The 26,836-nt window shown below is 46.9% G+C and overlaps 9 protein-coding genes and 1 non-coding gene across 10 annotated transcripts in view; 3 read left to right on the top strand and 7 right to left on the bottom strand.

Annotated features, from left to right (window-relative positions):
* CNK01990 (expressed protein) overlaps window positions 1-356 on the top strand; it is a 3,599-nt gene extending 3,243 nt beyond the window's left edge. Inside the window, exon 4 of the mRNA XM_024658064.1 lies at window positions 1-356. This exon is cut by the window's left edge and continues 2,373 nt beyond it. Within this exon, the coding sequence (XP_024513721.1) occupies window positions 1-148 (148 nt within the window). The 3' untranslated portion in view covers window positions 149-356.
* Window positions 357-1,178: 822 nt separating this feature from the next.
* On the bottom strand, window positions 1,179-4,918 carry CNK01980 (hypothetical protein). The gene is made up of 6 exons (XM_024658063.1): window positions 4,727-4,918; window positions 4,318-4,570; window positions 4,157-4,247; window positions 3,002-4,093; window positions 2,867-2,950; window positions 1,179-2,803 (listed from the first exon to the last, which is right to left on the bottom strand). Exons 4-6 carry the CDS (start codon window positions 4,070-4,072, stop codon window positions 1,640-1,642), a joined length of 2,319 nt encoding a protein of 772 aa, XP_024513720.1. The 5' UTR covers window positions 4,073-4,093; window positions 4,157-4,247; window positions 4,318-4,570; window positions 4,727-4,918; the 3' UTR covers window positions 1,179-1,639.
* A 3,896-nt stretch (window positions 4,919-8,814) lies between these two features.
* On the bottom strand, window positions 8,815-10,286 carry CNK01970 (conserved hypothetical protein). The gene is made up of 6 exons (XM_024658062.1): window positions 10,122-10,286; window positions 9,620-10,070; window positions 9,435-9,562; window positions 9,248-9,370; window positions 9,126-9,195; window positions 8,815-9,061 (listed from the first exon to the last, which is right to left on the bottom strand). Exons 1-6 carry the CDS (start codon window positions 10,281-10,283, stop codon window positions 9,024-9,026), a joined length of 972 nt encoding a protein of 323 aa, XP_024513752.1. The 5' UTR covers window positions 10,284-10,286; the 3' UTR covers window positions 8,815-9,023.
* A 164-nt stretch (window positions 10,287-10,450) lies between these two features.
* On the bottom strand, window positions 10,451-12,827 carry CNK01960 (conserved hypothetical protein). Its single transcript, XM_567673.1, has 9 exons — window positions 12,751-12,827; window positions 12,645-12,706; window positions 12,518-12,597; window positions 12,337-12,467; window positions 11,657-12,289; window positions 11,415-11,595; window positions 11,041-11,368; window positions 10,848-10,976; window positions 10,451-10,790 (listed from the first exon to the last, which is right to left on the bottom strand). Exons 1-9 carry the CDS (start codon window positions 12,785-12,787, stop codon window positions 10,668-10,670), a joined length of 1,704 nt encoding a protein of 567 aa, XP_567673.1. The 5' UTR covers window positions 12,788-12,827; the 3' UTR covers window positions 10,451-10,667.
* Window positions 12,828-13,002: 175 nt separating this feature from the next.
* CNK01950 (mitochondrial ribosomal protein s19, putative) lies at window positions 13,003-14,140 on the top strand. Its single transcript, XM_567742.2, has 3 exons — window positions 13,003-13,086; window positions 13,128-13,344; window positions 13,397-14,140. Exons 1-3 carry the CDS (start codon window positions 13,044-13,046, stop codon window positions 13,410-13,412), a joined length of 276 nt encoding a protein of 91 aa, XP_567742.1. The 5' UTR covers window positions 13,003-13,043; the 3' UTR covers window positions 13,413-14,140.
* CNK01940 (conserved hypothetical protein) lies at window positions 13,539-15,667 on the bottom strand. The gene is made up of 7 exons (XM_567672.2): window positions 15,232-15,667; window positions 15,082-15,185; window positions 14,968-15,024; window positions 14,595-14,909; window positions 14,227-14,537; window positions 13,773-14,180; window positions 13,539-13,719 (listed from the first exon to the last, which is right to left on the bottom strand). Exons 1-7 carry the CDS (start codon window positions 15,587-15,589, stop codon window positions 13,602-13,604), a joined length of 1,671 nt encoding a protein of 556 aa, XP_567672.1. The 5' UTR covers window positions 15,590-15,667; the 3' UTR covers window positions 13,539-13,601.
* Window positions 15,668-16,007: 340 nt separating this feature from the next.
* On the bottom strand, window positions 16,008-18,140 carry CNK01935 (hypothetical protein). Its single transcript, XM_024658807.1, has 5 exons — window positions 17,932-18,140; window positions 17,813-17,869; window positions 17,541-17,728; window positions 16,482-17,484; window positions 16,008-16,422 (listed from the first exon to the last, which is right to left on the bottom strand). Exons 2-5 carry the CDS (start codon window positions 17,822-17,824, stop codon window positions 16,225-16,227), a joined length of 1,401 nt encoding a protein of 466 aa, XP_024514642.1. The 5' UTR covers window positions 17,825-17,869; window positions 17,932-18,140; the 3' UTR covers window positions 16,008-16,224.
* A 3,464-nt stretch (window positions 18,141-21,604) lies between these two features.
* On the bottom strand, window positions 21,605-21,707 carry CNK01930. The gene has a single exon. It is a non-coding gene; the product is annotated as a tRNA-Leu (tRNA).
* Window positions 21,708-21,767: 60 nt separating this feature from the next.
* Window positions 21,768-22,718, top strand: CNK01920 (hypothetical protein). The gene is made up of 2 exons (XM_567671.2): window positions 21,768-21,985; window positions 22,079-22,718. Exons 1-2 carry the CDS (start codon window positions 21,879-21,881, stop codon window positions 22,557-22,559), a joined length of 588 nt encoding a protein of 195 aa, XP_567671.1. The 5' UTR covers window positions 21,768-21,878; the 3' UTR covers window positions 22,560-22,718.
* On the bottom strand, window positions 22,687-26,725 carry CNK01910 (hypothetical protein). Its single transcript, XM_567670.2, has 10 exons — window positions 26,411-26,725; window positions 26,081-26,306; window positions 25,474-25,603; window positions 24,523-25,420; window positions 24,379-24,472; window positions 24,199-24,330; window positions 23,672-24,150; window positions 23,509-23,614; window positions 22,887-23,460; window positions 22,687-22,831 (listed from the first exon to the last, which is right to left on the bottom strand). The coding sequence occupies exons 1-10, from the start codon at window positions 26,438-26,440 to the stop codon at window positions 22,783-22,785; spliced, it is 2,718 nt and encodes a 905-aa protein (XP_567670.1). The 5' UTR covers window positions 26,441-26,725; the 3' UTR covers window positions 22,687-22,782.
* Window positions 26,726-26,836: the final 111 nt, after the last annotated feature.

Here is a 26,836-nt window from a genome sequence, read left to right as displayed (position 1 = left end):
TCTACTTAGTGCCCATAATCTCAGCCCATCGCCTTTTGGGGGTGCAGGGCACAGACGCACACTAAGTGGAAACAAATTGAGTAGTATCCGGTCGAGTTCTAGAAGTGGTTTGGGAATGGGCGTCCCTGAAGAAAAGGAGGAGGAATAGTATCCAAAGAGGGTATTGTTGCACGTGTTCAGTCAGAGAAAGTGCACTGTGGACAGAGGTTGATTGTGTTTGCACGGGTACCTGCGTTACTTTTTACTTTCCCATCTCGGTTCTTTCACATTCTTTCACCTTTAATGTAGGACAAGCAAGAGTATAGTAAAAAAAAAATAATGTGAATAATCAATATGTAGAAGGTAACAGCAGGTTTTAGAGAATATGTATACCTAAGTGAACGCCAACGGTTATCCGGTCTCCTTTCTCCACGCCCAGTTTCCTTTTACCCGCTTTATCTTCGCCTTTTCACCATTTCCTTCGCTTTAATCCATGGATTTTGACATATGATATGACACCTAGTTGGAACCTGTTGGCTGACAAGAGACAATGAGATAATATTCGGGAGAAATAAATTCTGCGATCTTTGGGATGCGCAGCATTCGTCATTGACCATCACCGACACGGGATTTTGGGGGAAAGTACGCAGTCACGAAATAATGAACAGAATTTTTTGGCTTTGCTGCCTTTTTACGGAGGATATCATCAGGGTTGGCCGAGGAAATGAGAGAAGAGAGCGAAGAGCAAAGAGTAGGCAGCAGAGATGATGCAGGGATCGGAGAGCCTTGGAATTAGTAAGGAATCAGGGGATCTGTAACAACTGCAGGAGGACCAATAACAAAAAGCACATCATATATGTACGTAGTGCCGAAGTATGCGCAGTGAGACGGCAGTCTAACGAACGGCGTTTGGCGCATGGTGAACGGAAGAATGATATCTAATTATTATGTGATTGGTCCGTCGGTCCCCCATTGTGCCGTATCTATCTATTCAGTCCGCAATCATTCTTTAAACTGTTGTTGTCGGTCATCCGTCATTTGTGGGATGGCAGGTTCCTTGGTCTCCAGCGCTATTATTTGCTGGTCATGACTTTTTAAGAGCGATATGAAAGAGGTGAAGCAAGGCAGAAAATGAATTAGTAAATAAGATCCATGTGATGATAATGAGAGTCCTTGACATGATACAACAACACTTTACAACGAAGATCATATGCATGGTATTTCATAATTCGTAAATGGTTCGTGTCGCACCAAAATGAATTGACAATGATTACGATAAGAAATAACAGCGCTTTATCCAACGTTTGTTGTAAATCCAAAAATAATGAAAATCTATCGTCCTTGGGCAACTACCTCCGGCTTCTGCGTCCGCCCTTGCCTTCACTGCAAACCATAATAGCAGCGTCTTTTGAATGATTGTCTGCTATAATTCTCCGGTTCGAAAGTTACTGTAGACGAAAATCCCGTCGACAAAAGAAGTTCAATTATAAGTGGATGTGGATGATGATGGCATGTGCCCGACCGCCAGAAGATGGCAGGGACATATAATGACGACGTAAACAGATATGATGTTGAGTGACAAAGGGTGACTATACACACAGCAGTATATAGCTATCAGCAATTGAGTGGCTAGGAGCTTTAAAGAGACCTCCACGCCGCTTTACAGTGGAGCAGTGTCCCAGTTGACGGAAACCTTATTGTCTCCCTCTACTTCCCTTCCTCGGCTTCTGACCCGACGACCTTCAGCTCCCCAGAAACTCGATCTCTTTCTGGGAGACCCAGCCTCTTCTCCTGTAACGAAAGTATGGGGATCCTTGTCCATCGTCATCCCCAACGCGATAGCCGGCAACTCCTCACTACCATCAATAGGGCCTGAAATGGCAACTCGTGCCAAGGTCGGAGGTAGATGAGATGCCACAGCGTCTGTCGCTTGAGAGGAATTTAGATGCTTCCTTAAAGGAGGTAAACCTAGCCATGTATTTGAACGAGGTCGTGTTGAATATTCTGACGAGTCCGAACATGCACTGGCCTGTCCCGAAAATGAAGGGGCATCGGCACCACGCATGAAGGTTGCATGCGAAGATGTGGCCGGCATGGAACTCGGTACCCCAATCGGTGATCCAACTGTGCTGAGATGCTCGGGACAAACAGAGCGGCGTCGATAGTACAAATGTTCGTTGCGTTGTTGCGTTCTAGCAGGTTGTGGCTCAAACGGTTGCGATACCATGGTAGTCTGCGAGCTGGATGTCCCTTCACTCGTCCGTCTATGCCCCCCCGGAAGCGCAGAGGCATCATAAGGTATGTGCGAGTAGTGCGAGTCGCCAAAAAAGAATGATCCTGTAGTGGATCTAGGAGATTCGGAAACAGAAGGGTATTGTGCATGTTGCCACGAAATCGTTGAGGGAAACGGTGGCGGATGATGATAAGGATAGGTGTGGGGACGCAATGGTCTGGGAGATTGATACGGATTGGAAGAAGTTACGTGGTGAGCCGGATAGGAGTCGGCACCGCTATAATACCTCGACCGCCTGTGGGGTGACATAGAATTACGGTTTGAAAGCTCATTCAATGGATCAAGACCACCCTTGGGCTTATGAAGATTTTGATCTTCAGATTGTAGACCTATATTTGCACCTGTGCGGTCATAGGCAGACCCACTTGGTTCATTTCTGACTCCGATCCAAGGGAGAACATTTTCTTCCCGATCCATTGAAAGGCGGCGAGAACGAGGAGATTTTTGAAGATCTTCGTAGTCCGCAGGATCTTCGCCTTCCGGGATACCACCGTTCTCCAGCAAAGCTTTCCGACTCTTTTGTCGCTGATTCTGGAGTTGCTATCAGTATGGTGTGTCCCTTGTGAATTATGGGAATGAACGAATGACACCTACTTGAAACCATACCTGCACTTGCCGCGATGTCAATCCAATCTCTTGCCCAAGAGCTTCTCTGTCGCCACTGGTTGGGAATTTGGTCTGATTAACCGTGATCAGCTGGGTAAAGAGATCGCACATTTTAGAAATCACCTTTTTCCACAATCTCATCAGGCCGGCCTGCTGCAAATGGGTCATAAGCGCTCGGGTTCGCTTTTTCTTCTCTCGCCCTCTCCTCTTCCCAGGTAAGGGAGCCTTTTTACTATACAGATCTTCAGAAGGAGCAGCAGATCCTGCTGCGTGACTAGACTCGTTGCTCGACACCGAATATTCGCGACTCATGGGCTCTGCCTGAGAATGGGAAGAACGCCGCGATTGATGCGAAAGACGAGAATTTTGAGATGGTTGAGAGGATTGAGACAGTGAGCGTGATTTTGTTCGACGACAATATGAGCTGAACGTAGCTGGAGCTTGCTGTATCGACTGATTTGCAGTGTTGGCAAGGGAATCAGGTCGTGTTCTCCCAGTCCTCGTCCTTTCGGAGGTAGATGAAGTGACCAACTCTGACTGGCAGCCTTGAGGGCTGACTTCCACTTCATGTGGCGGCGGCAGCCCTGCATTAACCTTCTCTTGTTCACCAGTAGTCAATTTTGAGAATTGCGTCATTGTAGGCTTTTGTGAACTTGAGTACGCTTCCCCGGTGCGAGGGCTATAAGCTGTATTTTCGTAAGAATATGATCCTGAAGCTGATCTAAGCGGGGGGAGAGAATGAGATTCCCCCTCAGCAGCTGTAGCACCATGTTCTGGAGAAGGACGTTGGACAAATGCTGATGAGTGTCCATCCACTCGAAGCGTGGGATGCCGGTCATCGGAATTCAGAGGTTGCTCATGAAAAGGAGGAACGAAACGTCCAGTGCTTGGAGCTACATATGGGGCCAAAGGAGGAGGCGCCAGATAAGATGATCGGCCAGAACTGGGTAGGGGAAATCGTGTCTCACGCCCGAAGCTTGAACTGGGACTGGAAGAAGAAGACGGGGGCCATGAAGAAGGATGATGACGATAGGAGCTGGGGCCAGAAGGGTATTGAAATGCCATGTTGGGCTCTCGCCAGCTTTCTCGAGGGTATGTTTGCACCTGATTAGAATATAGGGATGGATCGGAAGGCCTCAAATCAGAATGCTGTAGGTCATCAGATAGCGGCCGTGAATACCGGTCTCCATCCATTGTGCCAAAGTGGCTTAAAGCCTGGTCGCAAGCATGTCAGTAAGTTTCTTTCAGAAGGAGATGTAAGGGGATAAGAAGACTTGCAATAAATGGCTGTAGCTCTGAATTGATCGATGCTATGTACAAGAAGGAATGGCTCAGATAGCTTGGTTGCGATACGGTGGTGAGTTCGTTCCTAGCACGTTGTGTGAGCCAACATTACACCGCCGACTGCTGCCGCGTCGTCCCCCAGCCTTCTCACTCACAATTATTTGATACACTCAAAGACCTTCTCCAGCTTTTATATGCGATCAACGTTCCCTTTTACCAGGAAATTGAAAGGTGACTTCTCCGAGGTCGTGTTTGGGAGGAGTTGGGAGTATCGGTGTGGTTATTGCTTGTCGACTTGCCAGGTGTTGCAGACCTCCGCGACATTCGACATTAGAGAGGATGGGGTCGAGTGCTAAGACCAATTTTCGTTGTGCTTGAGTGGATAAGAGCTATTGAATCGATGGTGACCTGACAGCAGGGATGAGCATGCAAGTTACAGATTATAAATGTAATCCGTCAAAGAATAGGAAAAAAATTATGGGCAAGGGAGGGTTGAAGAACAGATGATGTCGGTGGTTCAAGACTCGTAGGAATCTTTGGACACAGGAGCAAAAAGATACATACCTGCGTACTGGCATATGCGTTTTGCTTGTCTCCGCCAGCTCTTCCTTATCACTGTGTAACACCTGCCTGTATAGAGTATAGTGTGAATTGAAGGGAAAAGGAAAAGGATAAAATGGTGATAAATAAATAATATAGTTGTGAATAAACAAGACAAATCAATCCGACTGTTATCCTCTGTTGGAAATGCAATCAGATGCTCGCTGAAAGCATGATCTCAACATTCTTTTTCGTTGTGAATGTAAAAGTTGAATTTATGCATCTTGTGCTTGTGACAAGTGACATGGCTGTACGATGTAAGGGGTTGCTGCAAGCTCGAGATCGGGATGTTTGACGAATGTCACCATTGAATGTGGGAAGACAGCAGTGATCAATGCTAAACACTTCTCAAAAAAACAGGCTGGGCCAGAGTCCAAAGATCGTTAAAGTGCACGTCCAGCTCTAATGTCGAAGTATTTTTAGTCTATGTAACTAAACATATAACATATAGTTGCAGCTTTCAAGTTATCATATATATGAGTACTACTACGAGTCGGAAGCCACCAAGCACAAGGGGCGGGGACCGAGACGGCAGTCGATAGAAAACAAACGTATCAAGTCCTCTCGGACAGGAAGTGAACACTGGAGATGAGCTCCTGGCAATAACCAGGATGGCTGAAGATACGTGAGGGATGAGGAAAGAGGGAGCGATGAGCAACGACGTGATACGTACGAGACTAGCCCAAAACAGCAGGCCGATCGACCACGCGGAAAAATTGTGTGCCTAGCCCTTTTTTTTCTTATTTCGCAGATTCCGCCTTGTCATTTTGTCCTTTGCCTTTGAGGCTTGGAGATTTGCGGCCTTTCCCTTGTTCCCTGAACTATTGTCCAACCAAATCTATGGGATGTGAATGGAACTTCACCCAAAAAGGGACCAAAGCCAAAACCTTATAGGCCAGAATTGACCTCTAAGCACTTCCGACCGAACCTCCGACTTTCGGTTTCCGACTTCCGATGGGCGCCGGTAAAAGGGTTACTGTTGCGCTGCTGATGATAACCATCACCACTCACCACCAGTCACCACTTATCACCACTTCATATTCACCATTTACTATATTTTTTATAACCGGTCCGTCAACCACGGAACAGCGACCAGCCACTAGCTAAGAGAGCACTACCGGATGCCTGAGCGGCAAAATGAAGATGAAACGTGGAGCGCTTGCATACGACATTCATGTCAATGCAGGTGGTGGGTGGCCGTATGGGCGTCATATAATAATAGGCAATGGTGACTCATGATGATATTAATTCTTGGGATATTATGGGTGGGAGTCAATATGAGTCGTCAATCATGTATAAACCTTTTAGACTTTCGTAGACATTTAGGGGTAGACAAAATGCGATTCATTCTTCTTTTTTATTTCTGTAAGGGAAGCAAAGCGAGACCTGATTTCAGCAGAGTGGGGGCTCAGGGAATGACGACAGTGGGTCCAGAATAAGTCGGCGGGGGTCAGTGAATTTGTCGAGTGACCTTAAAGAGACGCGCCTGATTTTGACAACGTAGCAATACTTTGACATGTGTTGCTTTTTGAATCCCTTACCTTTTATAACATCCAGCATCCCAGCCAACGTTCCACTCTCAAGAGCAATATCGAGTATGCTAAGACGGTCAGCAGAGTATAAAACCACAGCACGAGGGGGAAAGCTCTATCAAATGGTAGTGGCCCTCGTTCATAAGCAGCTCCTCAAGGCCGACATGTTCAGTTAGTATCATAAGGTCTCAGAACATCTTCTTGTTAGTCAGTTGTGCCCCGAAGTATGGTCAGAATTTCAGGTAAGAATAGCATTGGGGGTTGATATGTGTAATTAAGAGCACCTTAAAAAAAACGCGCTGAAACGCCTTGAAATCATGCATTCTGGAGCGCGAAGAATGAGTTTGAATTGTAAGTCAATTAAACGGCCTCCTCGAACGGCTTTTTTCAAGTTATTTCGAGAGGAATTTCCTTTCATGGTAAATCCGACTGGAGTCCTGCCAATTCAATTCCAGGATTTTTACGCCACAAAGGGTTCGGGAACGTCATTTTCCTGAAGAAATTGTCAGCTCGTTCATCAGTTCAGAATTATCATCGAAATACCATGCATTTTGTCTACCCCTACTACTTTAAAAGAACATAAAACACTAAGTACAGGCCGCATCGGGATCACGCAACATGCAAACTTCACGTATCACTTGCTTGATGTGCAGAAAAGGAGTTGGAATACGAAATATGAAATATGTAGTGGAGAAGAAAGAGAGAAAATATGTATCCTATATATCATGTTTGATTGCTGTCAACCGTCATAATAATATAATGGATATGAGCAATTAATATGATGAGAATAATTGCAGCGATATTTATTATATTAGCCATCATTATTGATGAATGAAGGAAGAAAAACAGACGACGAAGGCAGCGCCGGATGTGCAACAGGAGACATGGACAAGACAATCCAGGCAACTTGCACGTCACGACAGTATAGACAACATGCGATATGCATTGCAACACAACGTGCGAAATTGCGACCTGTAACCTAGGTACAACGAACCACCACCCCGACCACCATCGATTATTCATTTATCTACGTACCGTCACTTCTTAGTCCGTCAGTCACCATCACCTTACGTACTCTGTTTTCTACGGTCCGCGTTTCACTATGATGTATTTTTATCCTAGATCCCAGATCTTGTTCTCTGTCCAAGCGAGATGACCTTGTTGGCTCTTTTTAGCTCCTCCTATTTCTTCCTATCACCCTTCTATCTTCTACGATCTAGTCTACCATTAATAACCCATCATATAAGATGTAGGGCATGTATCACAGACTGCTAAAGGTACATTTAGTATTACTGTTACTACTGTAACAAACTACAGTCTTCTTCCTGAGAACCGGATTGTCCAGTCCGGATATGGAAAAGATCCGGAACCTTCTTTAATGTATTTATTAGAAAGAAGTTCGTTCAGGTTATCTGGGGGCCTCTACCGTACAGAAAGCTGTTGAGTTCCAAACCTTTGGGCAGGACCGGATCCGGAGTCTTATGCGGGCTGACTTCCGCATCTCCAAATCCAGACCTTTCATTAAGATTAGAAAGCGGTATCGAGCCATCGGATGCTTATTTTGAGTAGGCGCTGGAAGGCGGGACTCGTTTAATAATGTACACTTCCAAAGCCTTTAACTGAACGTTAAGGTATGCTCTGACTAACGGGAGCTTCTTTTTGTTTGTGTGCTTTCATTTTTTAAAGCTTACCATGTGGACCACTCCCACCGAGTGAACCATCTTTATCCGTAGCCCCTGTGTTTGAGAAGACACTCAACGAACTTATCATACATCATAACGCAGGCTACTGATGCCGGGTCTGTTGAGACAGACATCACCAAATAGTCCCAGTCCCTCACAAAGGCTCACATCCCAGGACTTTTACGGGCAAGCCAACTTTTATCGGTTCCGCTCAGGTATCTGCTATCAAACCTCCTCCAGACAGTTCTGATAGGAAGAGCAAGCGCGATTCGACTGCTGTCGTCGATGCCTAATTGGCGAAGAAGAAGCGAAGGGTGATTGCCAGGAATAAAAGCAAAGAATGGGTAACTAGGTGCTGAGTTCTTGGTTGGAACAGGGCTAGGTGTTTCTATTGCTCTTGGATCTGGAGTGCTTATTCCCAGACTTGCGTTGAGGGATATATAGAAGAAGAACTAAACTAATAACAACTCCGAGTCCTTCGCTGACTCTAATTTCTCCTCCATCTACAGTCTACCTCCACCCTGATCCTGCCTCCACCTTGAATGTCTCTGATGGAACGATGGAACCGTACGTAACAGATGTGACAATAAAAAAAGTACGCGTGGTGATATATAATCGTTGCTTATAACGGTCAACGATTGTGTTTAATGCTGCTGGAACCCGAAAGAACAATAAATATGTGGTTAACCATGTCAGCGGTCATTAATTAATTCTGTGCAAATAGTTAAGTCTTAGTAAAAGTAATTATCAGTCATTAGTTATTAGTTATTAGCCACCGTCGACATGCATAACCTGTAGCCTGATGGACCCAGTCAATTGACAGATAGCAATAATATAATAATCAGCAATATGATGCATCTAATCAGCTCTACCGCTTATTGAGTTCCGACTGGCTTCCAGGGCATTGGAGCGGGGAGCAAGGCATTAAGTCAAACGCGTAACTTCTCGAACCCGAAAGACGACAGGATCCCATTGAAGGGCTATCTACATGTCATTCTTCACGGCTATCCATCGAGCCTAAACATCCAACATTTCCAAGTCTCCAACCTACCCGGTCATGTCTCTCTTCCTTCCTCTTCTCCTCACTGCATCGTCTCGTCAGCAAATTTGTCGCTTGTCTGACCACGCATTATCTGCAAAAGCACTGACCATCTTTCAATTTGATCTGGATAGGCTTCCATTTCTTTTCTCCGAGTCCTTCCGCGTAAGTTTCGAGGACCTGCGACCATTAGCACACGTGAAAAACCGAAAGTTGACGAAAATATACGAACGCCAGCGTAAAGCTTCTCCGATCTCGGATGCGTAGAGGCAAAAGCCCTCTCCAAGACGTAGAGATCCACTGCGTAGTTTTCAGGGAACTGCGCTTGGGATGACAGGCCAAAATCTATCAAAACCTGCATTGGACCATCATAAGCTTGATGGACCATTGCAGGTCGCGGGGCGATAGAAAAGTCTTACAATCTCATACGGACCTGATCCTCCTGGTGTCAAACGTACCATCATATTGGACGTCGTCAGGTCGCCATGAATGATCATGGTTTTATGCAATCGTGCGAGAGCGGCCCCAATGGATCTCATGAGATGTTCTAGGATCGATTTAGTCGATGCTTTGCGAACAGAAATTGTAGAGCTTGAGAACTCACCTTGGGTCACACCCAAATTCTTTAGCGCTTTCAAACCCTCGCTCTCTGGACCTTCGGGTTCCTCACGGACTGCTGAATCTTCAGCTTTATTTTCAACATCTTCTTCGATCTCTTGTTCTTCTATCACCTCTACTTCACCCTCAGCCCCTCCTCCAAGAATTTCCCTCACGCTCCAACCTTCTATTCTTTCCATACCAATAACCCCAGCTTTTTCGTCTACCCAAACAACTTTCGGTACGGTGACTCCAGCTTTAGCCGCCCGGGCAAGGGCCCTAGCTTCAAAAGTAAGGCGCTGAGAAGTGAGATAGGCGTCAAGCGTAGGGTGTCGATAAGTCTTAGTGAAACGGTGTTTCAAGATGACCGGGGTAGGAGAAGCAGCTGAGAAGGAAGAGGAAGAGCCAGGGTGATATGTCGTTGGTTCCGGAAACAATGATGGCAGAGCATAGACTTTCTGTAGTCAAGTGTGAGAGAGGCCCTGAAGGAAATGGGAGTCGTTACGTACGGCTTCTGCGCCTTGCTTAATTAGGGTTCCCCGACTAAGTAAAGGTGTGCTGGCTGCCATTATAGATATATCGAGGTGAAAGTTATTGATGCCGAAGGCCAGCGAACAATGAAAATAGCAATTATTTAACGACCGATCAACAACAACAAATAAGTTGGTCATGAAACTTCGTCTTGTCGGAAACATGAATAAATAAATGATGATGGCAATCATGTAAACGGTGATGTCCGCCTATCTGAATAAATAATAATTCCACCACTACGAGTACGAGTACTGTCGTCGTTCTTAATTATTTGATTTCTCGCTTCTTCTTCTTGAGTTCTGCAAGCTGCTGCATCCTGCCTGCATCCTGTGTCGTCGTCCTGGAGGAAAGAAGAAAAGCAGTATAGAATACGGTATCGATGCAAAAACCATGAAACCTGCCAACTGAACAGCAAACGTACAATCCCATACAGACGTAGTAGCTCCTTTTCAGAGGTCCGTCTGATTATCACAAAGTATCTAATGCATCATTGCTGAACCTCAAGAGTCCCCCCTACCAACTCTTCACATTTCCATACCCTCGGGCCCAGCTTCACCCATTGTCTGCACTCCTGCACCGGCACCACCTTCCTCTCCAGGTCTCCTCGCGCTGACGATATCATCGACTCGCAGAAGGAGCGTGGCAGACTGCATATCAAGTTTAGCTATTGGCGCCACCAACTACATGAATCAGACGGTACTAACCTCAATTGCCGTTTTCAATGTTTGGATCTTCACGCTCGCAGATTCAAGGAGCCCGTACTCCTTCATGTCCGTCACCTTTCCAGTCTCGCCATCGACACCATACAGGTGTTGTCCCTCTGCATGTTTGGCCTAAGTGTGCTGTCAGTGATCACATCTAAACGAAAATAAGAGCAAAAATAAAATAAACACTTACTCGCAGCTCTGTCAGCGTTCTGATCGCATTACCACCACAGTTTTGCACCAATGTCCGAGGAATGACCTCCAACGCGTCAGCGATGGCCTTGTAAGGGGCGCCAGCAACTCCAGGCAAAAGCTTTGCCTTTTCTCCCAGAGACACTGAGATGGCCATTTCAATGGCACCACCTCCAGGGGTGAGGGTAGGGTTGAAGACGACATTGCGGGCAACGGACATCGCGTCTGCAAGGTTACGGTCGATTTCGTTGAGGATATCCTTGGAAGGACCACGGAGGAGAATAGTACAAGCTTTAGGATTTTGGCATTGATCGAGGAAGGTAAAGTACCTTTTGAGATCTTAGCATCGACTCAGTGGAGAAGGAGATGGCTTACTCGTCTCCCATCTTCTCGATGTGGAACAAACCACATTGCGTACCGACGTCAGACTCGCGCAGGTCTTCCACACGGTTGACAATGGTAGCTCCCACTGCTCGAGCGATACGGTTGTTGTCCGATTTGCGAACCCGTCGAAGGGCAGTGATGTTGGCTTTGAGAAGATAATGTTGGGCGAGATCTATGGAATGAGCCAGTTAGTGTATAGGTATAGGTAGAGGAAATGAAGAGATACGACTTGCCTGAAACACCCTTTTCTGTGAACACGAGATCAGGTTTGAACTCTATAATCTTGCCACACATAGCCTTGATCTGCTCTTCCTCGATTTGCAAGACTCTGTTCCAGTCCTCTTCCTTGGAGATCTCAATGTTGGTTTGACTTTCGCCCTTCTTGTACTCCAGAGGGCAGTCGAGCAAAATCACACGGGGGTTATCGATTCGTCGTCGCATCTTGGGGTGAGTGACATCCTTGTTGATCATTACACCAGAAAGTACTCTGGAGTCCTCGATTTCACCACCGGGGACCTTCTCAACTCGGGCATAACGCTTCAGGTCGACGGTCTTGATGTTCACCTTATCCCCACCTTCGCCGCTACCCACCAAACCATTCTCAGCCTCGGCGGTAACAGCAACGGTCCTAACAGCTTCCAGAGCAAGCTTGCACATCAAATCAGACCATCGGGAAGAGAATTTTGTACCGATAGACGTCTTGATCAAAGCGAGCATCTCGGTCTCAGAGGTGATATCGACAGGGATAGAAACACGCTGAATAGTTTCGAGAGCATCATTGAGGGCGGCTTTGAAAGCTCGAATGATGACAACAGGGTGGATATGGCGCTCAAGAAGGGGTAAAGAATAGGCAAGGATCTCACCAGCTATTTAGTCTTAGCGCCGAATCACATGCAAATGACTGCAAGCTTACCAAGAATAATAACACTGGTGGTTCCATCACCAACTTCTTCATCTTGTGTTCTTGACAGTTCGATCATGGACTTTGCAGCTGGATGAGCAACATCGATCTCCCTCAAGATTGCATGACCGTCATTTGTCAAACTGGCAATGTCAGCAGGGTCAGAGCTTTGAGGGTATGTCGCGGAGCTCACAGGATACCACCCATAGGGTCGAGAATCATCTTGAGCATCGCTTTAGGACCCAGACATGTTCTGATAACATCCGCAACGGTCTTTAATGGGTTAGCATCGCTGCAGCTGAATAACACAAGTGACATACCTTGGCAGCGACAATGTTGGCGGTTTGAGCTTTTCTCCCCGACTGGCGCTCTGGGCCGGTGTCTGTGAACAGTAAGCAGCGGCCTTGTACAGGCCTATGGACTTACTCATTACAACCATGGGCATTCCTCCTGGCATAGCCATTTTGATAGTCTTGTTGTGAATTTTGGTGCTGTATGGGAACAGATGCAGTTGTGGAAGAATCGATGGAAAGAAGTGGCAGAAGAAGACACGAGAGCGCGTCTGGTGATAGTAATTCCACGTCATTCTTTCCGCCAACATCCCGCGCCGAGCGCCGCTCATCACAGCAGCAGCAGCAATGTAGCGTTCTCCTCTTGCAGTGAAAAGACTCAAAAACTTGGTTACTTGCGCCTGTCCTCCCACACGCTACACGCCCACAATGCACCCCACAGCCCTTGCTCTTAGACGCTCCACCTGGAAGGGTAAGTTCTCCGCACCTCGAGCTCCTTTTGACAGTCCGCAGGCCCTTTCTTCACCGCATTCCCTTCCCTCTCTCACCATCTTAAGAACAACACTCCCATCTTTACAAAATCCCGAGCATCCACCATCCTTCCCAACTTCGTCGGCATCAAGTTCATGGTCCACAACGGCAAAGACTACCTTCCGGTGACTGTCAGCGAGGAGATGGTGGGACACAAGTTGGGAGAGTTTGCGCCTACAAGGAGGCCTTGGACTTACAGGTGAGTAGATGGCATGCATTGGCAGACGGCCCAGACGCTAATGATTACACAGGAAAACTAAGAATTAGGCGAACTGGTGGAGAAGATATGCTTGTACGAAAGATACCCCGCATCATGAAGATACCCTTAATGCCTCCACCGAATCCTGCCAACTATTACCCAAGACCATACTGATCGCCTTGTCAGGCAACTCCCAGTTCGCAAATCGGTACATTTATGACAAAGATTACAAGTAATGATTGGATACAGTAATATTACTACGAACAAGTCCAATCCCAGCTATCCCCATCCTCACATTCTCCTAAACCTAAACCCCACCATTTGTGCGCAACCCTTGCTACAGCCTCTCTTGCGGAGATTGTTTGCGTCTCCATCCTTCGCCTCGTCAGCACGAGTCGGCGTGCACAATAATTTAAAAGACTACTCACGTTGAGACCCAGCGCTCCATTCCAGCTAGATATTCTACCCCTTCCGTTAGCGTAACTGGAGCGTATCTTGCAGTGGGTTCCATCTTTGGATAGCTATTCCATTCCTTTCTCTTGACCCAAGTCGGTTCATCTCCAAGAATCTCTCTCAAGAGCCGATCGCTTAGCCTTGTGAGTGAAAATATCTTGACCGCGTACTCGTTCGAGCCTGGGAATGATTCTCCGTGCCACGTAATGGACTGGAATCTTGGAGGTGGCAAAGAGGGTGCGTTTGGAGATCGAGGTGGGTGTGCAGAAGTCAAAATCGTATTGGGGACGGTGGATCCCGCGGGTAAACCGAAAAATGAAGGGGAAGGATGCTTCTGAGTTGTAGTGAGATATGTCACGTGTAATCTCACATACGGAGTAGGACTACTTTCGTCAGCGCATTCCCGTAAAAATTGCAGAATCAACGCACGGCACAGGTTCTGTAAATTCTTTCTCCAAACTTTTCATTCTTTGCAGCCCCCATGGGGCCGCCCAGAACACATGGTCAACCTCTTCACTAGCAAGTTCTGTGCGATTTGTTTTGACGATAAATTTTCTGGAAGCATCTTTTTCTTGAGGAACAATATCCTCCACTGTCGTTCCGAGGTAAAGCTTGGCACCTGCATCGGCCAGCATAGACTGGAATATCTGGTAGTTACCACCTTCCACCTGACTTGCACCACCAGTGGCCATAGAAACTCCAGCGGCTAAAGCGTGAATCTTGTCAATGTTCATGGCGTACTGTGGACATTTCAGCAAATGTTGAAAATCTGATTTGTCATATTTACGGGGACGTACATTCACTCTAGTGCTTCCCTCCCATACTTCTCCAATCCATCTCTCTCCTGCACCCACAACCTCTTTTGCCCAGCTTTCGCCACTCCTCGTGGTATATTCGCTTCCGAGCCCTACTACTTCCGCAAAATCCTCTACACTGTACATTACACCTCTATCATGGAGCCACGAAGGGTCATAAAGTCGCAAGAACTTTTTGAGAAGAGATGAAACTGCACGTCGAGTACGGAAAGGCGAAAGTGGACCATAGCGGAGTAAAGCACGAGCTGAGGTTATCCAAGAAGATGATGATGAAGTGAAAAGAAACTTCCGGCCGTCCTTTTCCATCCTTCTGTAAGTTACGGCTACCATGTGGGTACGATACTTCCGTGCTCACCCATATACCAATTCCTGACCCTCCGAAATCGGGATCAACCAAGGTCAGATTAAATTCCTTTTGATCAAGTTATTAGCGAAAGCGTTATTCAAATCAGATATTACGCAGACCAACTTTGACTGCTTTCATAAGATTGAGGTTGGAATCAACAAAGATACTGGCGCCAAGTTCTTGAGGGCGGGCCCTGTCATCGTCGTGGGGGTATATCGTCGTAGTCCCTGGGTTAGACGTGAGTATTTGTCACGACATGAAGGCTATACATACGTCCACCCACGTATCCCTCCTTCTCGTAGACAATGATGTCGCTTATCAACGATGACTCGGCAAGTCCCGCGCGACGTTCGACAACACTGGCGGCTCTTCTCAAGAAGAATGCCGCCGACGACCCGCTAGCTCCAGCGCCTACAATAGCAATTCTTTTTCCAGTCTGACCTTGCAGTTTCTCCACATCTACGTCAATTATATATTCTGAAGGTCTTGTTTTTCCATTAGGGAAGATCGAACGACGTGAGGAGAAAGAGGGGGCAAAACGATAAGTGAGGGAGAGGGAAACAGCTAGTAAGAAAACGAAGAGACCGACGCGGAAGCGCGTTGAAGAGGAGGTAAGCGATGGAGGGGGCATAACAAAGTAGGGTCGACTGTGTTATTCTGGACTGAGATCAATTCTCTTGAAGAGAACTTGAAGTATTTGTACCGGCTACTATAACAATTGAAGTCGATTTTATTGTTCAAGGTTCGTTGTTGCGTTCTCGCCGCACCTGTTCCCCGGCGGCCAAATCCGATGACGCGTGGATTCTCTTGACTCGTTACGTAACGATGGCACCGTTTGCTCTTTGTTGCTCCCGCCTGTCATTGTTGATACGTCGCATGGGGCCAAGGTACTGTAGTACAGTACTGCACCACCTATATAGCTACAATTACCGCGTAGTAAAGACATGTTTTAAAAGGCACAACAACGTCCTCAACTGATAAGTGATCATATTAATAGTAGTTTCCCAAGAAACTACAGTCGGAATTCATCATCACGGACGCTCATCACCAAGCATCATTATACGGCGGCTATATCGAATCATGGAGGCTACCGAGTTGACTTACACCTTTCTTGTCTTCCCTGGCTAACCGTCCTTTATGGTACATACAACAAAGTATTAATCAATTCAGCCACATCAACAGTAAGAAAAAACAAGTCCTAAACCTTGCAATGACTCGAGCTCGAGACCTCAGTCCGCTGACTACGATTCACAAACAGGTGTTTCTTTATGACATGAAGAACTTCTCAGCCATCATCTCATCTTCCTCTTCCAAATTATTTATGGCTTCTAGTACAGCCTGGGCCCCAGTCCTATAAACAGTTGGGGCACAACCTTGGCGACGATCAGCCATCCGCCGCTGATGAGTCATATAGGCGTCGTAGGAAGTGGGTGGTGGTTTGAAAGAAGACCGGCGGTTAAGTGCCTGCCAGAATTATGTCAGTATTTCGGCATATTACTGATTTTGGACAAGAAAAAAAGTACTTCGGAGAGATTCCTCATACTTCGTCTCCAGCTCTTATTGTTGCCTCTTTTTTCCCCGCTAAGGCCAAATTCTGCCTTCTGAAATGCAGGGCTAGCACTCCGACTCCTACTATAGGCTGGTTGTTGTACTTCTCCATCCAAATCGACACGTTCTTGACTGTCCGCCCAGTCCATCATGAGACCAGATTCGCTGTCTTGGAAGCTCACAGGGCTAACGATAATCTCATCTTCAACCGGCGATACAGTGGGCGACGTATCAGGCGAAGGACACGTTTCTTGAATAGTCAATGGGGAAATTGACAGCATTGGAGGTGGTTGATGGGATCTGCCATCAGATCCTGAGGTCTGACAAGCCAGAAGATCATTTGCAGCAGGCAAACAAACTGAGAAATGCTGATCAGGTGACCTGTTTTCCTCAGGCTTGGCGCTCTCTGATCGAGGCCTGATCTGCTCTTCCTCTTGGGGCTCTGCGGACGAAGAAATGGCAGGCAAGCTCGAAAGGGTAATTGTAGGTGACGGTGGCAATGGAATGCTGCAAGGGTCCAACTTGATCTGATCGTCTCTGATTTCAGGAGAAAGTTCTTCAGGCAAACTCGAAAAGGTAATTGTAGGCGATGGTGGCAATGGAATGTTGCAAGGGTCCAACTTGATCTGATCGTCTCTGATTTCAGGAGAAAGTTCTTCAGGCAAACTCGAAGGGGTAGTTGTAGGTGATGGTGGCAATGGAATGTTGCAAGGGTCCAGCTTGATCTGATCGTCTCTGATATCAGAACGCAGCTCTTCTGGCAACTCCTTCAAAACATCTTTCTCCTTCTCGCCGCCAATAGGGGTCCTATCCCCGACTTGTTGGGTTGGACTGGCAGTTTTCGTGATTTGGGGGGAAGGTTGTCCACCAGTGAGCCTTCGTAGGAAAGCTCGAATGCCAAAACCAGAGGTTGAGACATTTGCCTTTTGGAGATCATGTGGTCGATTCACTATCGGGAAGACTGAGGGCGGGGAAAGACTACCATTGGCGGAGCGTGAACATAATGACGACCCAACAATGGGGCAAGAACTCACTGGCTTCCACTTCTACCATTATCACCTTTATATGAAGGTTCTTTACGTTTCTTCAGATCCTGAACTGAGGTCCTCAAGCTCAGTTTTGCCTGCTTAGCTCGCGACTTGATGTCACTCATGGACGGGATAATGGCGTCAGTAATGCTGAGAGCAGAGTCTTGCACATCGATTCGGACATCTTCTGGACTCTAAATCCGTCACCACCATGATGAGAGTCAGTGTCTTGTCAAATCTAAAACATTGGCATAGCTTGCCATGCTCCAGCGACTTACCATGCTTGTCATCCTGGCCGGTATATCTTCTTGATCACCAGCTCGTTGTCGCCTTCCCTGGTGCGAAGGGTGAGTTCGCTGCAAGGACTGTACGACGTGAAATATATCAATATGCTCACTACTAGCTGCTGCTTGTTATTGTCTGTCGTTAGATCTGCAGACTTCTCCAATATCCAAATCCTTCAATAATCCCTGACTAGGCGTGTTTTGTGCGGTTGTGACGATGGATGGAAAAATGGGGGCGTTGAGGTTGGGTTAGTTGCGGATTTGATTGTATTAGATGTCAAAGAAGAATGCTGAGGGAAAGAAAAGGCAAGTAAACAGACAAATGGAATATAGTAACATGATCTTGAACAACGATAGTTCGTAAGTGATGTTCATGCAAGATGATCTCTCTTGCCCCGTTATTCTTGCAGCAGTAACCAAACGTCATGCAAGGACGGGCAATGAAAGATTAATGAGCCGAAACCACCCGTGATCAAAGATTGAGAGTTGAAAGCTTGTTGTTCATGCTTCATGTTGACACGACGACAATCGCAGTTTTGGGCTCTGGCTGTATAAGGTTACCTGTACATGGAGAACGAAGCTGTTGAAAGCGATCATAAGTCATATGTCGTATTCAGAAGTCGTAAGTCATAGGGTGCTGACCAAGCAAGCGAATTGGAACGGAGGACAACGAACGCCCCACAATAATTGGGCGACGAAACCAAGAGCCAGAAGCCGGATCTATCTGAAACCAGGAACCGGAAACCAGGCAGCCGCTTGATTTCAAGAATGACACAAGAGAAAAGGGCGTTATTGTGACTAACGCTAACTGCTAAAAGCATCCTCCACCCTGACCCCCCCTGCTGCTTATTTTCCATATTTCCTCAAACCTTTTTACTTATTTGGCCGTCATACTCCATGGAACTACCCCTGCTTAGGCCCTCCGTCAAGAACCATGATCCGTGATGCAGAAATGTGAAAAAGCGCGTAAGGCGCTATAGGTATTATGTAGATTATGAATTAATTATGGAATCTAGGATCTGCATATGCTGCAACGATAGGCGAACGAGCCCCTATAATAAGAGCTGCTAAAGCTAAAGCGCCGGCAGTCATTATTGTTTGTTCTCGGCCCAGGAACGACCCGATCCACCTTGAGTTGTAGACGGATTCCAGGTTTCATAGCTTGGAGATTCCAGGCTCGACCTTCGTGATCGGTATGATAATTAAATTGAAGAGAGAGAAGAAATGGTTACGTATAGCACCAAGCCACCACCAAAGCACCCGAACGTAGGTCCGAGGGGGAGCCTAATAATTAAGGAGGGAAGGGCGCTAGGGTTATTTTGTTCTATAACCATCAGACGGAGCACCTTGGTCCGTTGATAACTGGAGTGGTTTTTTGAGGCAGTGGTTATTATAATAGTGGGTGTATGGCCCCTTTCGGCAGGGGCCTTACGATTCTGCATACGCTCGGCTATTCCCACGCCATTACGATGAGCAGGCTGACAGAGGTCTTCAGAAATCATTTGTCTCGCTTCTCAATTTGATAATTCGTAAAAACGTGTTAGGCCTACCGGGCGTTCCTGCAGGTTGGTCCACGCGTTATGAACAACAATATATAATTCCAAAAAAGCCAAACTCAAGGTGGTCATGACTGGGAAGGCGGGATGTATCGTAGACTCTCATCCTTTCACTTTCATCTCCTCACGCTCCTTTTCAGTATATTCCCGCCTTGCAAGCGCACAGTATCAACAATGCTTTGCTTCGGCTTTGCTTCGCATATATGTCCGTCACTGGTCAGTGAATGTCTAAGCACTATTGGATCATCGAAGCACATTCCCTCAACATAACGAGTGCCGCGCTAAATGAGGCTTGTTAGCATCACTTTAGTAGCCTTCACCTGGGCCTGTACTCAGTTTGTTGACGCACAGATTTCTGCAACGGAATCAGCAATAGCTAGTGCAACCAATACCTTGGTGGCAAGTACGACGGGTGATCAAACCTCTATATACACGACGGACTGTCCATACGACCGTAATGTAAGGTAAGGAAAATGAATGCGAATGAGTACGCAAGGTCGGTTATGATCAGCTGACAACATTGCTCAGTGACTATCTATCGTGTGCAAAAAGCAAGATCTCGACAATTACACTAATTGGAGCCGGTATTGGAGTCACTGTTGGGGTCTTGGCCATCGTATTCGGTTGCATTTGGCTCACCCGGAAGAATCGACGAAAGATGCCACCTGACATTGACGGGGATGATGATCAAAAAGAGTCCTCGAAACAGAAGATGAAACAGAGCATAGAGAAGGGCCCAATGCCGGCACGAAAACTAGAAAGCATTTCAGACGGTGAGGATGTGATACCTGTCAAATTAAGAGAAGATGATCCTCCAGTCGTGCAAGAATCGCAAAAGATAAACAAGGCAACGTCTAGGATGATAACTGACCGAACGGATTCGTCTGCTTCGGAGACGGATATCTTGTCTAAGACAGAACGTCCAAGCAACAGTAGCAAGACTACTATGCACTCCCAACATTACAACCGGCCTTCCATATCACACTTTTCCACGTCTATTCGATCTCAGTCCTCGTTCTCCAATACTATTGGCTCCAGAAATCTTTTTCCATCGAATCCATCCCCCAGCCCTCGCCACCTCCAACTGCATAATGAACAGATGCCGAAAAGAGCGAGCGCCACGTCTACCAAAGGCCTCCAGCCTCTGCCCTTGGCCTTGAAGAGAAGTACCAGAAGTATCCCTTTACGTGGAGTCATCAACAATGTTTCAAGGCCTGTGTCAACTGTGTCGTTTGTACAAAGGACTACAGGGATGATGGAGACGCATGTCCCCCCTGTACCTATGCTATCACAGCAAATGCCATCGTCGCCTACTAGTATTCAGTATCAGTCAACCGCTACACAAAGTGGATCTGATATTCGTCGCCCTTCGCAAGTGCCTGTGCCTGTGACCACCTTTTCAAACTCACTACCATCCAATCCAAACGCAACAGCACCACTTAACATCAGGAAGTCAGTGGTACAGACTGATCGTCTGCCTTCTTACCACGACATGAATTTCCGTCCAACTTTACAAGCGTCCATGGACCCCTCAAAGATCAATGATGGCCCTCCTAGATCTATCGAGTTATCCGGCTCTCGCGCTTTTGACAGACCGGGAAATGGACCCAAAACGATCCAGACTAGAACGAAGAAGGACAGCGTCGATTACATGGGATTAAATAGTGGATCTAATGTGTCAAAGAGGACGAGCATAGGGTCAAATTCGACCAATTTAAAACCTATCCCATTTATACCGCCATTTAGGAAGAAAGTAATCCCTGAGATTGATGGAAGGAGTGAAAGCCAGAAAAGTGGAAGGGCTATGGGGGGACGGTTGCACGAGACGGGTGGAATGATATGATACTCTAGGTATTAGCAGAATAACATCATTTTTGAGTTTCACCACGGCTTCTTATCTACTGTCATGTCGATTGTTACCAAGCGTTATGCGCGTACTATAAAAACGACGACAACATTGGGACCCGTATCTACGTACGTACTACAACAATCAAGCTCAGCAGCAAGCATGCCATTCCACCAGTGTCTTGTATTCCAAAATCCACCATCAAACGATGGAAACTAGAGGTGTATATGAACTCCTCATTGAATTGACTCATCACTGTGACTGTGTAAGTATTTATAAGAGCGTATATTGAGTATGGCGAAATACGGCGTTCTGATGGCGGGAATTATGGTGTGAGGAGCCAACAAAAGATGAGGAGCCAACAAAAGAAAAAAGCAAAAGAATTGACGAGAGTGGGATTCGAACCCACGCCCTTACGGACTGCCGGTGCTTACGTAATACAACGATTACCTTAAGACAGCTGTTTAGACCACTCACACATCTCGCCGTGTCATACATGTCGGCGGGGGGGGCATGAACTCTACTAGGATCTTTTACGCAAATTCGGTCGTTTTTCGGCCATTATATGTGATTATTGTCATTCATATCAATCCACCACCACACTCGTCATTGTCTCTGCAGATTGCAACGCATCCACCGAAAAAATACACGCGCTATTATGTCTGGCTTCGTCCTCGGCACGGGTTCCGGCGTCCTTACAGCTGCTGCTGTTTACTACACCCTTTCTGCGCATTTGACGCAGACTACCGCCTCGTTGCGGTCTGAGTAAGTCCCATAAGTTTCTTCGCTTTATGATCCTCGGCATGGCAAGTAATTAGCGGATGATCTGACTCTCTGATTAACCGTCATTTATACCAGCCTTCACTCTTCTTCGAATCTCTTGAACGCTTCGTTTGATCCCACTATTCCTCCAGCCCAAGCCGCTCTCATCGGTCCTTCGTCAACTTCACCTCCCCCACCTTCTTTTTCTCAGGTGCTTCGGCAACGGTGGAACGACACCCTTGTGTCGTTCATTGGGAATGTCCGACAGTCTGATTGGGAGCTTATTGGCAAAGAGGTTGTGGAAGTCGGTCGCAGCGTGGTTGACCGTTTAGGCGAGAACGGTTCGACTGGTCAGATGGTCCAGAAGGGAGAAGAACTCGCAGATGCCTTGAACGAGAGGGCGTCAACAATCATTGATCAATTCAAGGGTGTTGGGACATCTGTGGACAATGGAGCGGAAAGTATTAAGAAAGCAGCTGAGGGGATCGACTTGCACAAGGATAACGTTGGAATTGTCGGCGGTCCGCGAGAAGAGATGAAGAAAAGGGTCACAGAAGCCAAGGGGAGGTTGGTCTGAGAGACCGCGATGAACAGTAGACATTCTATTTTTACAATAACCTTCAAAGGCGCAAATGCAAAAACAAAACAAAAAAGGCAGAAAGCGGAACTGTACTTCTTTTACCAGCCACGCTACCATTGAGAATCCATGATAGCAGAATACATAACTCGTTAAACACATGAAGTCACCCAATCCGACTATGATAAAATACAATCCATTTCCATGACCCAGTCATAAGTCACTATAAGTCGGTAGTGTGGGCGAAGTGGCAGCTGTCCCCATATTTGCAGCTGCAAAATTCAGCACGTCAGCTTGGATCCGTCCGTCATATAAAGGACAACTAACTCTCCCTGAAGCCAGTACTGGCATGTTTTTGTCCCCTTCTTTTCTATCTGCCAAGAGCCTCTCTTCTTTTTTCCTTTTCCTTTCGAACTTGATTGCGAATGGTCATACGGATCCCGTTGCTCCCAATATTGCTCAACACCTGCAGTGGACGAGGCAGGAACTGGCGGTGCCCCCCATCCGGTAGAAAGCTGTTCTGCATAATAGGCCGGAAAAGCTGTCGCGGGGTTGGCAGTGAAAGCCATTGCAGGTTGACCAGCTCCGGAGTAATGTGGCTGGTCGTGAATATGAGATTGTTGTAAGGGTATGCCCTGAAGGTTGGCCAACAATGACTGGACAGAAGTTGCAGTCGGAGCGGATTCTAACATTATGCTCTTCTGAGAGTCTTCAGCGACAACAGCAGGGTTCATACGCCGAGTACTCTCATCTTCCTCCACAGTGCGAACATTGTCCTCGACGGGATCAGGAATCACCTCGCCAGCGAGATACTGTACGGATAGGATACCACGCTCACGCTCCAGCTGGTATTGTACTTCTTCAGTGATTATTGGGAAATTGGATGGTTTTTCAAGATACACTGTTTGAAGTCAGCAAAATTGAAGTTTCAGATAAGACTTATGCTTACTAGTAGGTTCATACCAATCGATATCTCCCCTGTTTCGGTTCATCGCCAACATCGCACCTTCTTGCATGTCCAACTCATGAACACTGACTTTTGGTCCGTGTCCCATCTGCACAGGTAAGGAGTCAGTATCTTGGCGGGTGGTAGTGCTCGACCAGGTACTAACCAGTTCCTTCTCCCACGCAGCCGGCGAAAATTCTCGAACGTCTTCCAACTGTGCGTCCTCTTTCCATCTGACCGATCTTATTAACCTGCCCTTCGTAGTATATCTCGGCTCTTTAGACTCTTTCTTGATTTCAGTGGTCGGATTCTGAGCAGTACCTTGCTTATTGTTCATAGTGGCCAGGAAATTACCAAGAGTAAAGCTTTTGGCAGATGACGACACAGCTGATGCCTGGGAAGCTATAGGTTTTGAAGAAGACGAGGTGGGTTTCGGTTTAGGTTTCGGAGTTTGCGATGCAGCAGGAGCAGAGAAGAACGACATATCGGAAACAGTAGATAATTTTGTTGAGGACTTGGGCGTGCCAGAGACAGAAGAAGCTTTGGTAGATGAGTTGGAGGTCTTGATCGCTGGACGTTTGGTAGAGGATTCTTCCTTGACTTTGCCGTCGTCCTTGATGACTTGATCGGCCTTTCTTTTAGTACCTGAATAAAGCGTCAAACAGGCTCCTATGCAGTAATGTGACAGCGTACCTGCATTGCTGGACTCAGTCGACTTGTTCTCTTTCGCCTTAGCATTGGCTTCTTGATGTCGTTTGTGTACTGCTAAGAGGTACTTCGAATATTTGTCGAAAGCTGTCTGAATGGCATCCGCGCTAGAGAGATCTGTAATCGCTGTTCAGTGACGGCGAGCACATTACAAGATAAACTTACTTTTCTTCTTTGCCAGAGGAGGCAGACTCATTGCGTGTTTGTTCAAACCATACTCTTTTGCAGTTTCTAATGGCATTTCCGTCCGTGAAAGAACCTAACGAATTTATCAATGGGCGTCCTAGAGACGTAAACTCTTAAACCCACCTCCAGCAATGGTACCATAACTTTTTCCCAAATTTCAGGTTCTTTACGACATTGCTTTAACCATCTTTGCCACACTTGTACATATCTATCATTATCTGCCATTTTGGCCAAGTAAGCTCCGGGAGCATGGTCCCGTAATTGACTAAGGATTTCTAGAAGTTCATCAGGGTTGGGGGTGAATGAAGGGGGCTCCTTATCATCTTCTCCGCGCATTCTTAGATGCTTGAAAAGCGACCCAGGGCTATTGCTCTTCTTGAGAATCTCTGTATTGATGAGAGAACGAATTGTGGACATATCAACGATAGAGTTGGGAGCAGGGAGAGCCTTGGAAGGTACCGACTTAGAGCTACTTGCCACAGCTCCGTTGCTGATTTCGGCTTTCTTTGCTTCCTCAACCGAAGGTTCATGTGAAAACGGTGGCGGTATATGTTTGCCTGTAAAAGCCTGATAATGCCCATTTTCACCTGGTGCGGCCAAGTACGGATCCAAAGTGCCCTGAGTGGTTGGTGGTGGCCCAGTTGCCTGCTTTAAAGGCGAACGTGCCTGTCTACTGTCGACTGATGACTGACTCGCGGCGGACGTTAACGGATGTTGCGAGTTAGCTGGGGGTGACTGAGAAAGGTCCACAACCTCCACAGTCCTTTGTTTCTTGACTGCTGAAGACGTAGGTAAAGGAGAATTACTAGGGCGCTTGTGAGCGTACAGAGGCTGTACAAACGGAAGTTGTGTTCTCTCTTGCTGCGGAAACGGCGGAAGGGAAGCTTGAGATATAAAGGGCGGGTCACTGGATATTCCAGTAGGTAATGGTTGAGCAATGCTCAAAAGAGCCGGATTAACGGATTGAGGAAGGTTGGTTATTGAGCTCTGAAAGGTATGATGAGTAAGACCTGGATGTTGGCTATATAGATTGTTAATATTTACTCTACTTTGGTGGCCGCATTTGGAACCTACCTTGTCGGAGGCTGTATAGAAGAGTAAAGAGGTGGGTTTGCTGAGTGCAACATGTGTGTTCCTTGCGGTAACTCCAATGCATTAGAAATTTGTTGAGGAGTTGCATGTCCAGCGATGGAAGCTGCAGGATCTATAAGGGGCAGACATTGTCAGCAATTCTTCAGAGATATCAGAATATGCCCAGTACACCGAGCACAAGCAATGCAGCTTTGGTCCCGCCGCGACGAACCGAGGGAAGACATTTTTTCATTGCCTCAACAACAAACCGTCCGGACGCGACGCGCCACACATCCCGCTTTACAGGTCACGTGACCTGGAAAGCGCAAAGCGACATGGCGGGATCAAATTCAGGCTCCTCAAAACCCGGCATGAACTCTTACGCTTCAACTTCGGCGCAGCAGCTGTCCGCCGAACTCTCCTGACTGCAACCGTAGGATATCACAAGTCGAACCTTCCCGAGCAGCAACAACTGTTGGGAAATGACGAGTTGAACGATCATGTACATATGACACACATGCTCAAAGACATTACGCCCATAGCTCACGAAGTGATTCCATTCCATTGCTTGGCTTGACAATAAAATACAACGGGTACCAACCCCACCTACCTTGCTGAGCCATTGGCTGCCGCTGGAGAAACGGAGACCAATTTTGCAGGTTTTGGTTATCCAATGGCGTACGCGGCACTACATGTTGCCTCCGTACGGCTTCTAGAATATCCGGTGGCAGTGATACGGAACCGTTACTCAACAAACGTTCCCATGCAGCGGCAGCGTCTTTTCGTTGATCTGACATTGCTTGTATTGTTAATCCAAGGTCCTTTGGATTAATTGCCTATGAACAGCCGTTTGCGTTAGCTCTACAACGGTTTAATAATCAAGAGGTATCGACAACCATGGTGCCTCCCCGATGATTATTCAACAAGAAAAGCGGCGTACCGTTCTAATATACGTCGGAAGAGCTGGCATACAGCCTGCACCGAGGGGATGATACGTGGAGAACAATCGATAGTCGGCGAGATTTCTTGGTTGCGTCTTATCCAATCATTGACCAACAACACAATGGCCTTCCTCGACTATACGTACAACTCGCTCACCACCACACCTTATCTGATATCTTTAAAAGTATACAAAGCGTGAAGCTGCCTTGATGTCACGAAAGCAGCACAGAGAAGACAAATGCTTGGAAAAAGATGAGTCGTGCCAGAAACGATCAATGATGAGCTGGTCGTTGTGTGAAAGCGAAGGATTGAGGCTGAGCAAGCCAGTATGGGATAAAGTGGAAAAATGAATATTTGTGGTTTGTCTATTGTTTGTTTCTGGTTGTGGGTCACGTGACTTGGGGGTCTCAGATCGATGCTGTTG

The sequence above is a fragment of the Cryptococcus neoformans genome (genome assembly GCF_000091045.1).
Source record: "Cryptococcus neoformans var. neoformans JEC21 chromosome 11 sequence".
NCBI lineage: Eukaryota > Fungi > Basidiomycota > Tremellomycetes > Tremellales > Cryptococcaceae > Cryptococcus > Cryptococcus deneoformans.
This window is presented reverse-complemented; position numbering and strand designations above follow the sequence as displayed.

What these genes read in the sequence shown, in the direction of transcription:
- CNK01910 (XM_567670.2), bottom strand. Translation starts at nt 26,440, where the DNA reads ATGCCAGCTCTTCCGACGTATATTAGAACG. An exon ending in TTCCGACGTATATTAGAACG is followed by an intron (nt 26,307 to 26,410) that starts GTACGCCGCTTT and finishes GGCTGTTCATAG; the next exon opens with GCAATTAATCCAAAGGACCT. An exon ending in CTGCGTGGGAGAAGGAACTG is followed by an intron (nt 23,615 to 23,671) that starts GTTAGTACCTGG and finishes TTACCTGTGCAG; the next exon opens with ATGGGACACGGACCAAAAGT.
- CNK01950 (XM_567742.2), top strand. Translation starts at nt 13,044, where the DNA reads ATGCACCCCACAGCCCTTGCTCTTAGACGCTCCACCTGGAAGG. An exon ending in TAGACGCTCCACCTGGAAGG is followed by an intron (nt 13,087 to 13,127) that starts GTAAGTTCTCCG and finishes GACAGTCCGCAG; the next exon opens with GCCCTTTCTTCACCGCATTC.
- CNK01920 (XM_567671.2), top strand. Translation starts at nt 21,879, where the DNA reads ATGTCTGGCTTCGTCCTCGGCACGGGTTCCGGCGTCCTTACAGCTGCT. An exon ending in ACCGCCTCGTTGCGGTCTGA is followed by an intron (nt 21,986 to 22,078) that starts GTAAGTCCCATA and finishes CATTTATACCAG; the next exon opens with CCTTCACTCTTCTTCGAATC.
- CNK01980 (XM_024658063.1), bottom strand. Translation starts at nt 4,072, where the DNA reads ATGGATGGAGACCGGTATTCACGGCCGCTATCTGATGACCTACAGCAT. An exon ending in TGATGAGATTGTGGAAAAAG is followed by an intron (nt 2,951 to 3,001) that starts GTGATTTCTAAA and finishes ACGGTTAATCAG; the next exon opens with ACCAAATTCCCAACCAGTGG. An exon ending in AAGTGCAGGTATGGTTTCAA is followed by an intron (nt 2,804 to 2,866) that starts GTAGGTGTCATT and finishes TAGCAACTCCAG; the next exon opens with AATCAGCGACAAAAGAGTCG.
- CNK01960 (XM_567673.1), bottom strand. Translation starts at nt 12,787, where the DNA reads ATGGCTATGCCAGGAGGAATGCCCATGGTTGTAATGA. An exon ending in CCAACATTGTCGCTGCCAAG is followed by an intron (nt 12,598 to 12,644) that starts GTATGTCACTTG and finishes AACCCATTAAAG; the next exon opens with ACCGTTGCGGATGTTATCAG. An exon ending in GAACGCTGACAGAGCTGCGA is followed by an intron (nt 10,977 to 11,040) that starts GTAAGTGTTTAT and finishes CAGCACACTTAG; the next exon opens with GCCAAACATGCAGAGGGACA.
- CNK01940 (XM_567672.2), bottom strand. Translation starts at nt 15,589, where the DNA reads ATGCCCCCTCCATCGCTTACCTCCTCTTCAACGCGCTTCCGCGTCGGT. An exon ending in AGGGAAGCACTAGAGTGAAT is followed by an intron (nt 14,538 to 14,594) that starts GTACGTCCCCGT and finishes AAATGTCCACAG; the next exon opens with TACGCCATGAACATTGACAA. An exon ending in ATGGAGCGCTGGGTCTCAAC is followed by an intron (nt 13,720 to 13,772) that starts GTGAGTAGTCTT and finishes GACGAGGCGAAG; the next exon opens with GATGGAGACGCAAACAATCT.
- CNK01970 (XM_024658062.1), bottom strand. Translation starts at nt 10,283, where the DNA reads ATGACCAACTTATTTGTTGTTGTTGATCGGTCGTTAAATAATTGCTAT. An exon ending in GATCAGGTCCGTATGAGATT is followed by an intron (nt 9,371 to 9,434) that starts GTAAGACTTTTC and finishes GGTCCAATGCAG; the next exon opens with GTTTTGATAGATTTTGGCCT. An exon ending in CGGAGAAGCTTTACGCTGGC is followed by an intron (nt 9,196 to 9,247) that starts GTTCGTATATTT and finishes TAATGGTCGCAG; the next exon opens with GTCCTCGAAACTTACGCGGA.
- CNK01935 (XM_024658807.1), bottom strand. An exon ending in AATGGTAGAAGTGGAAGCCA is followed by an intron (nt 17,485 to 17,540) that starts GTGAGTTCTTGC and finishes CGCCAATGGTAG; the next exon opens with TCTTTCCCCGCCCTCAGTCT. An exon ending in GTATGAGGAATCTCTCCGAA is followed by an intron (nt 16,423 to 16,481) that starts GTACTTTTTTTC and finishes TAATTCTGGCAG; the next exon opens with GCACTTAACCGCCGGTCTTC.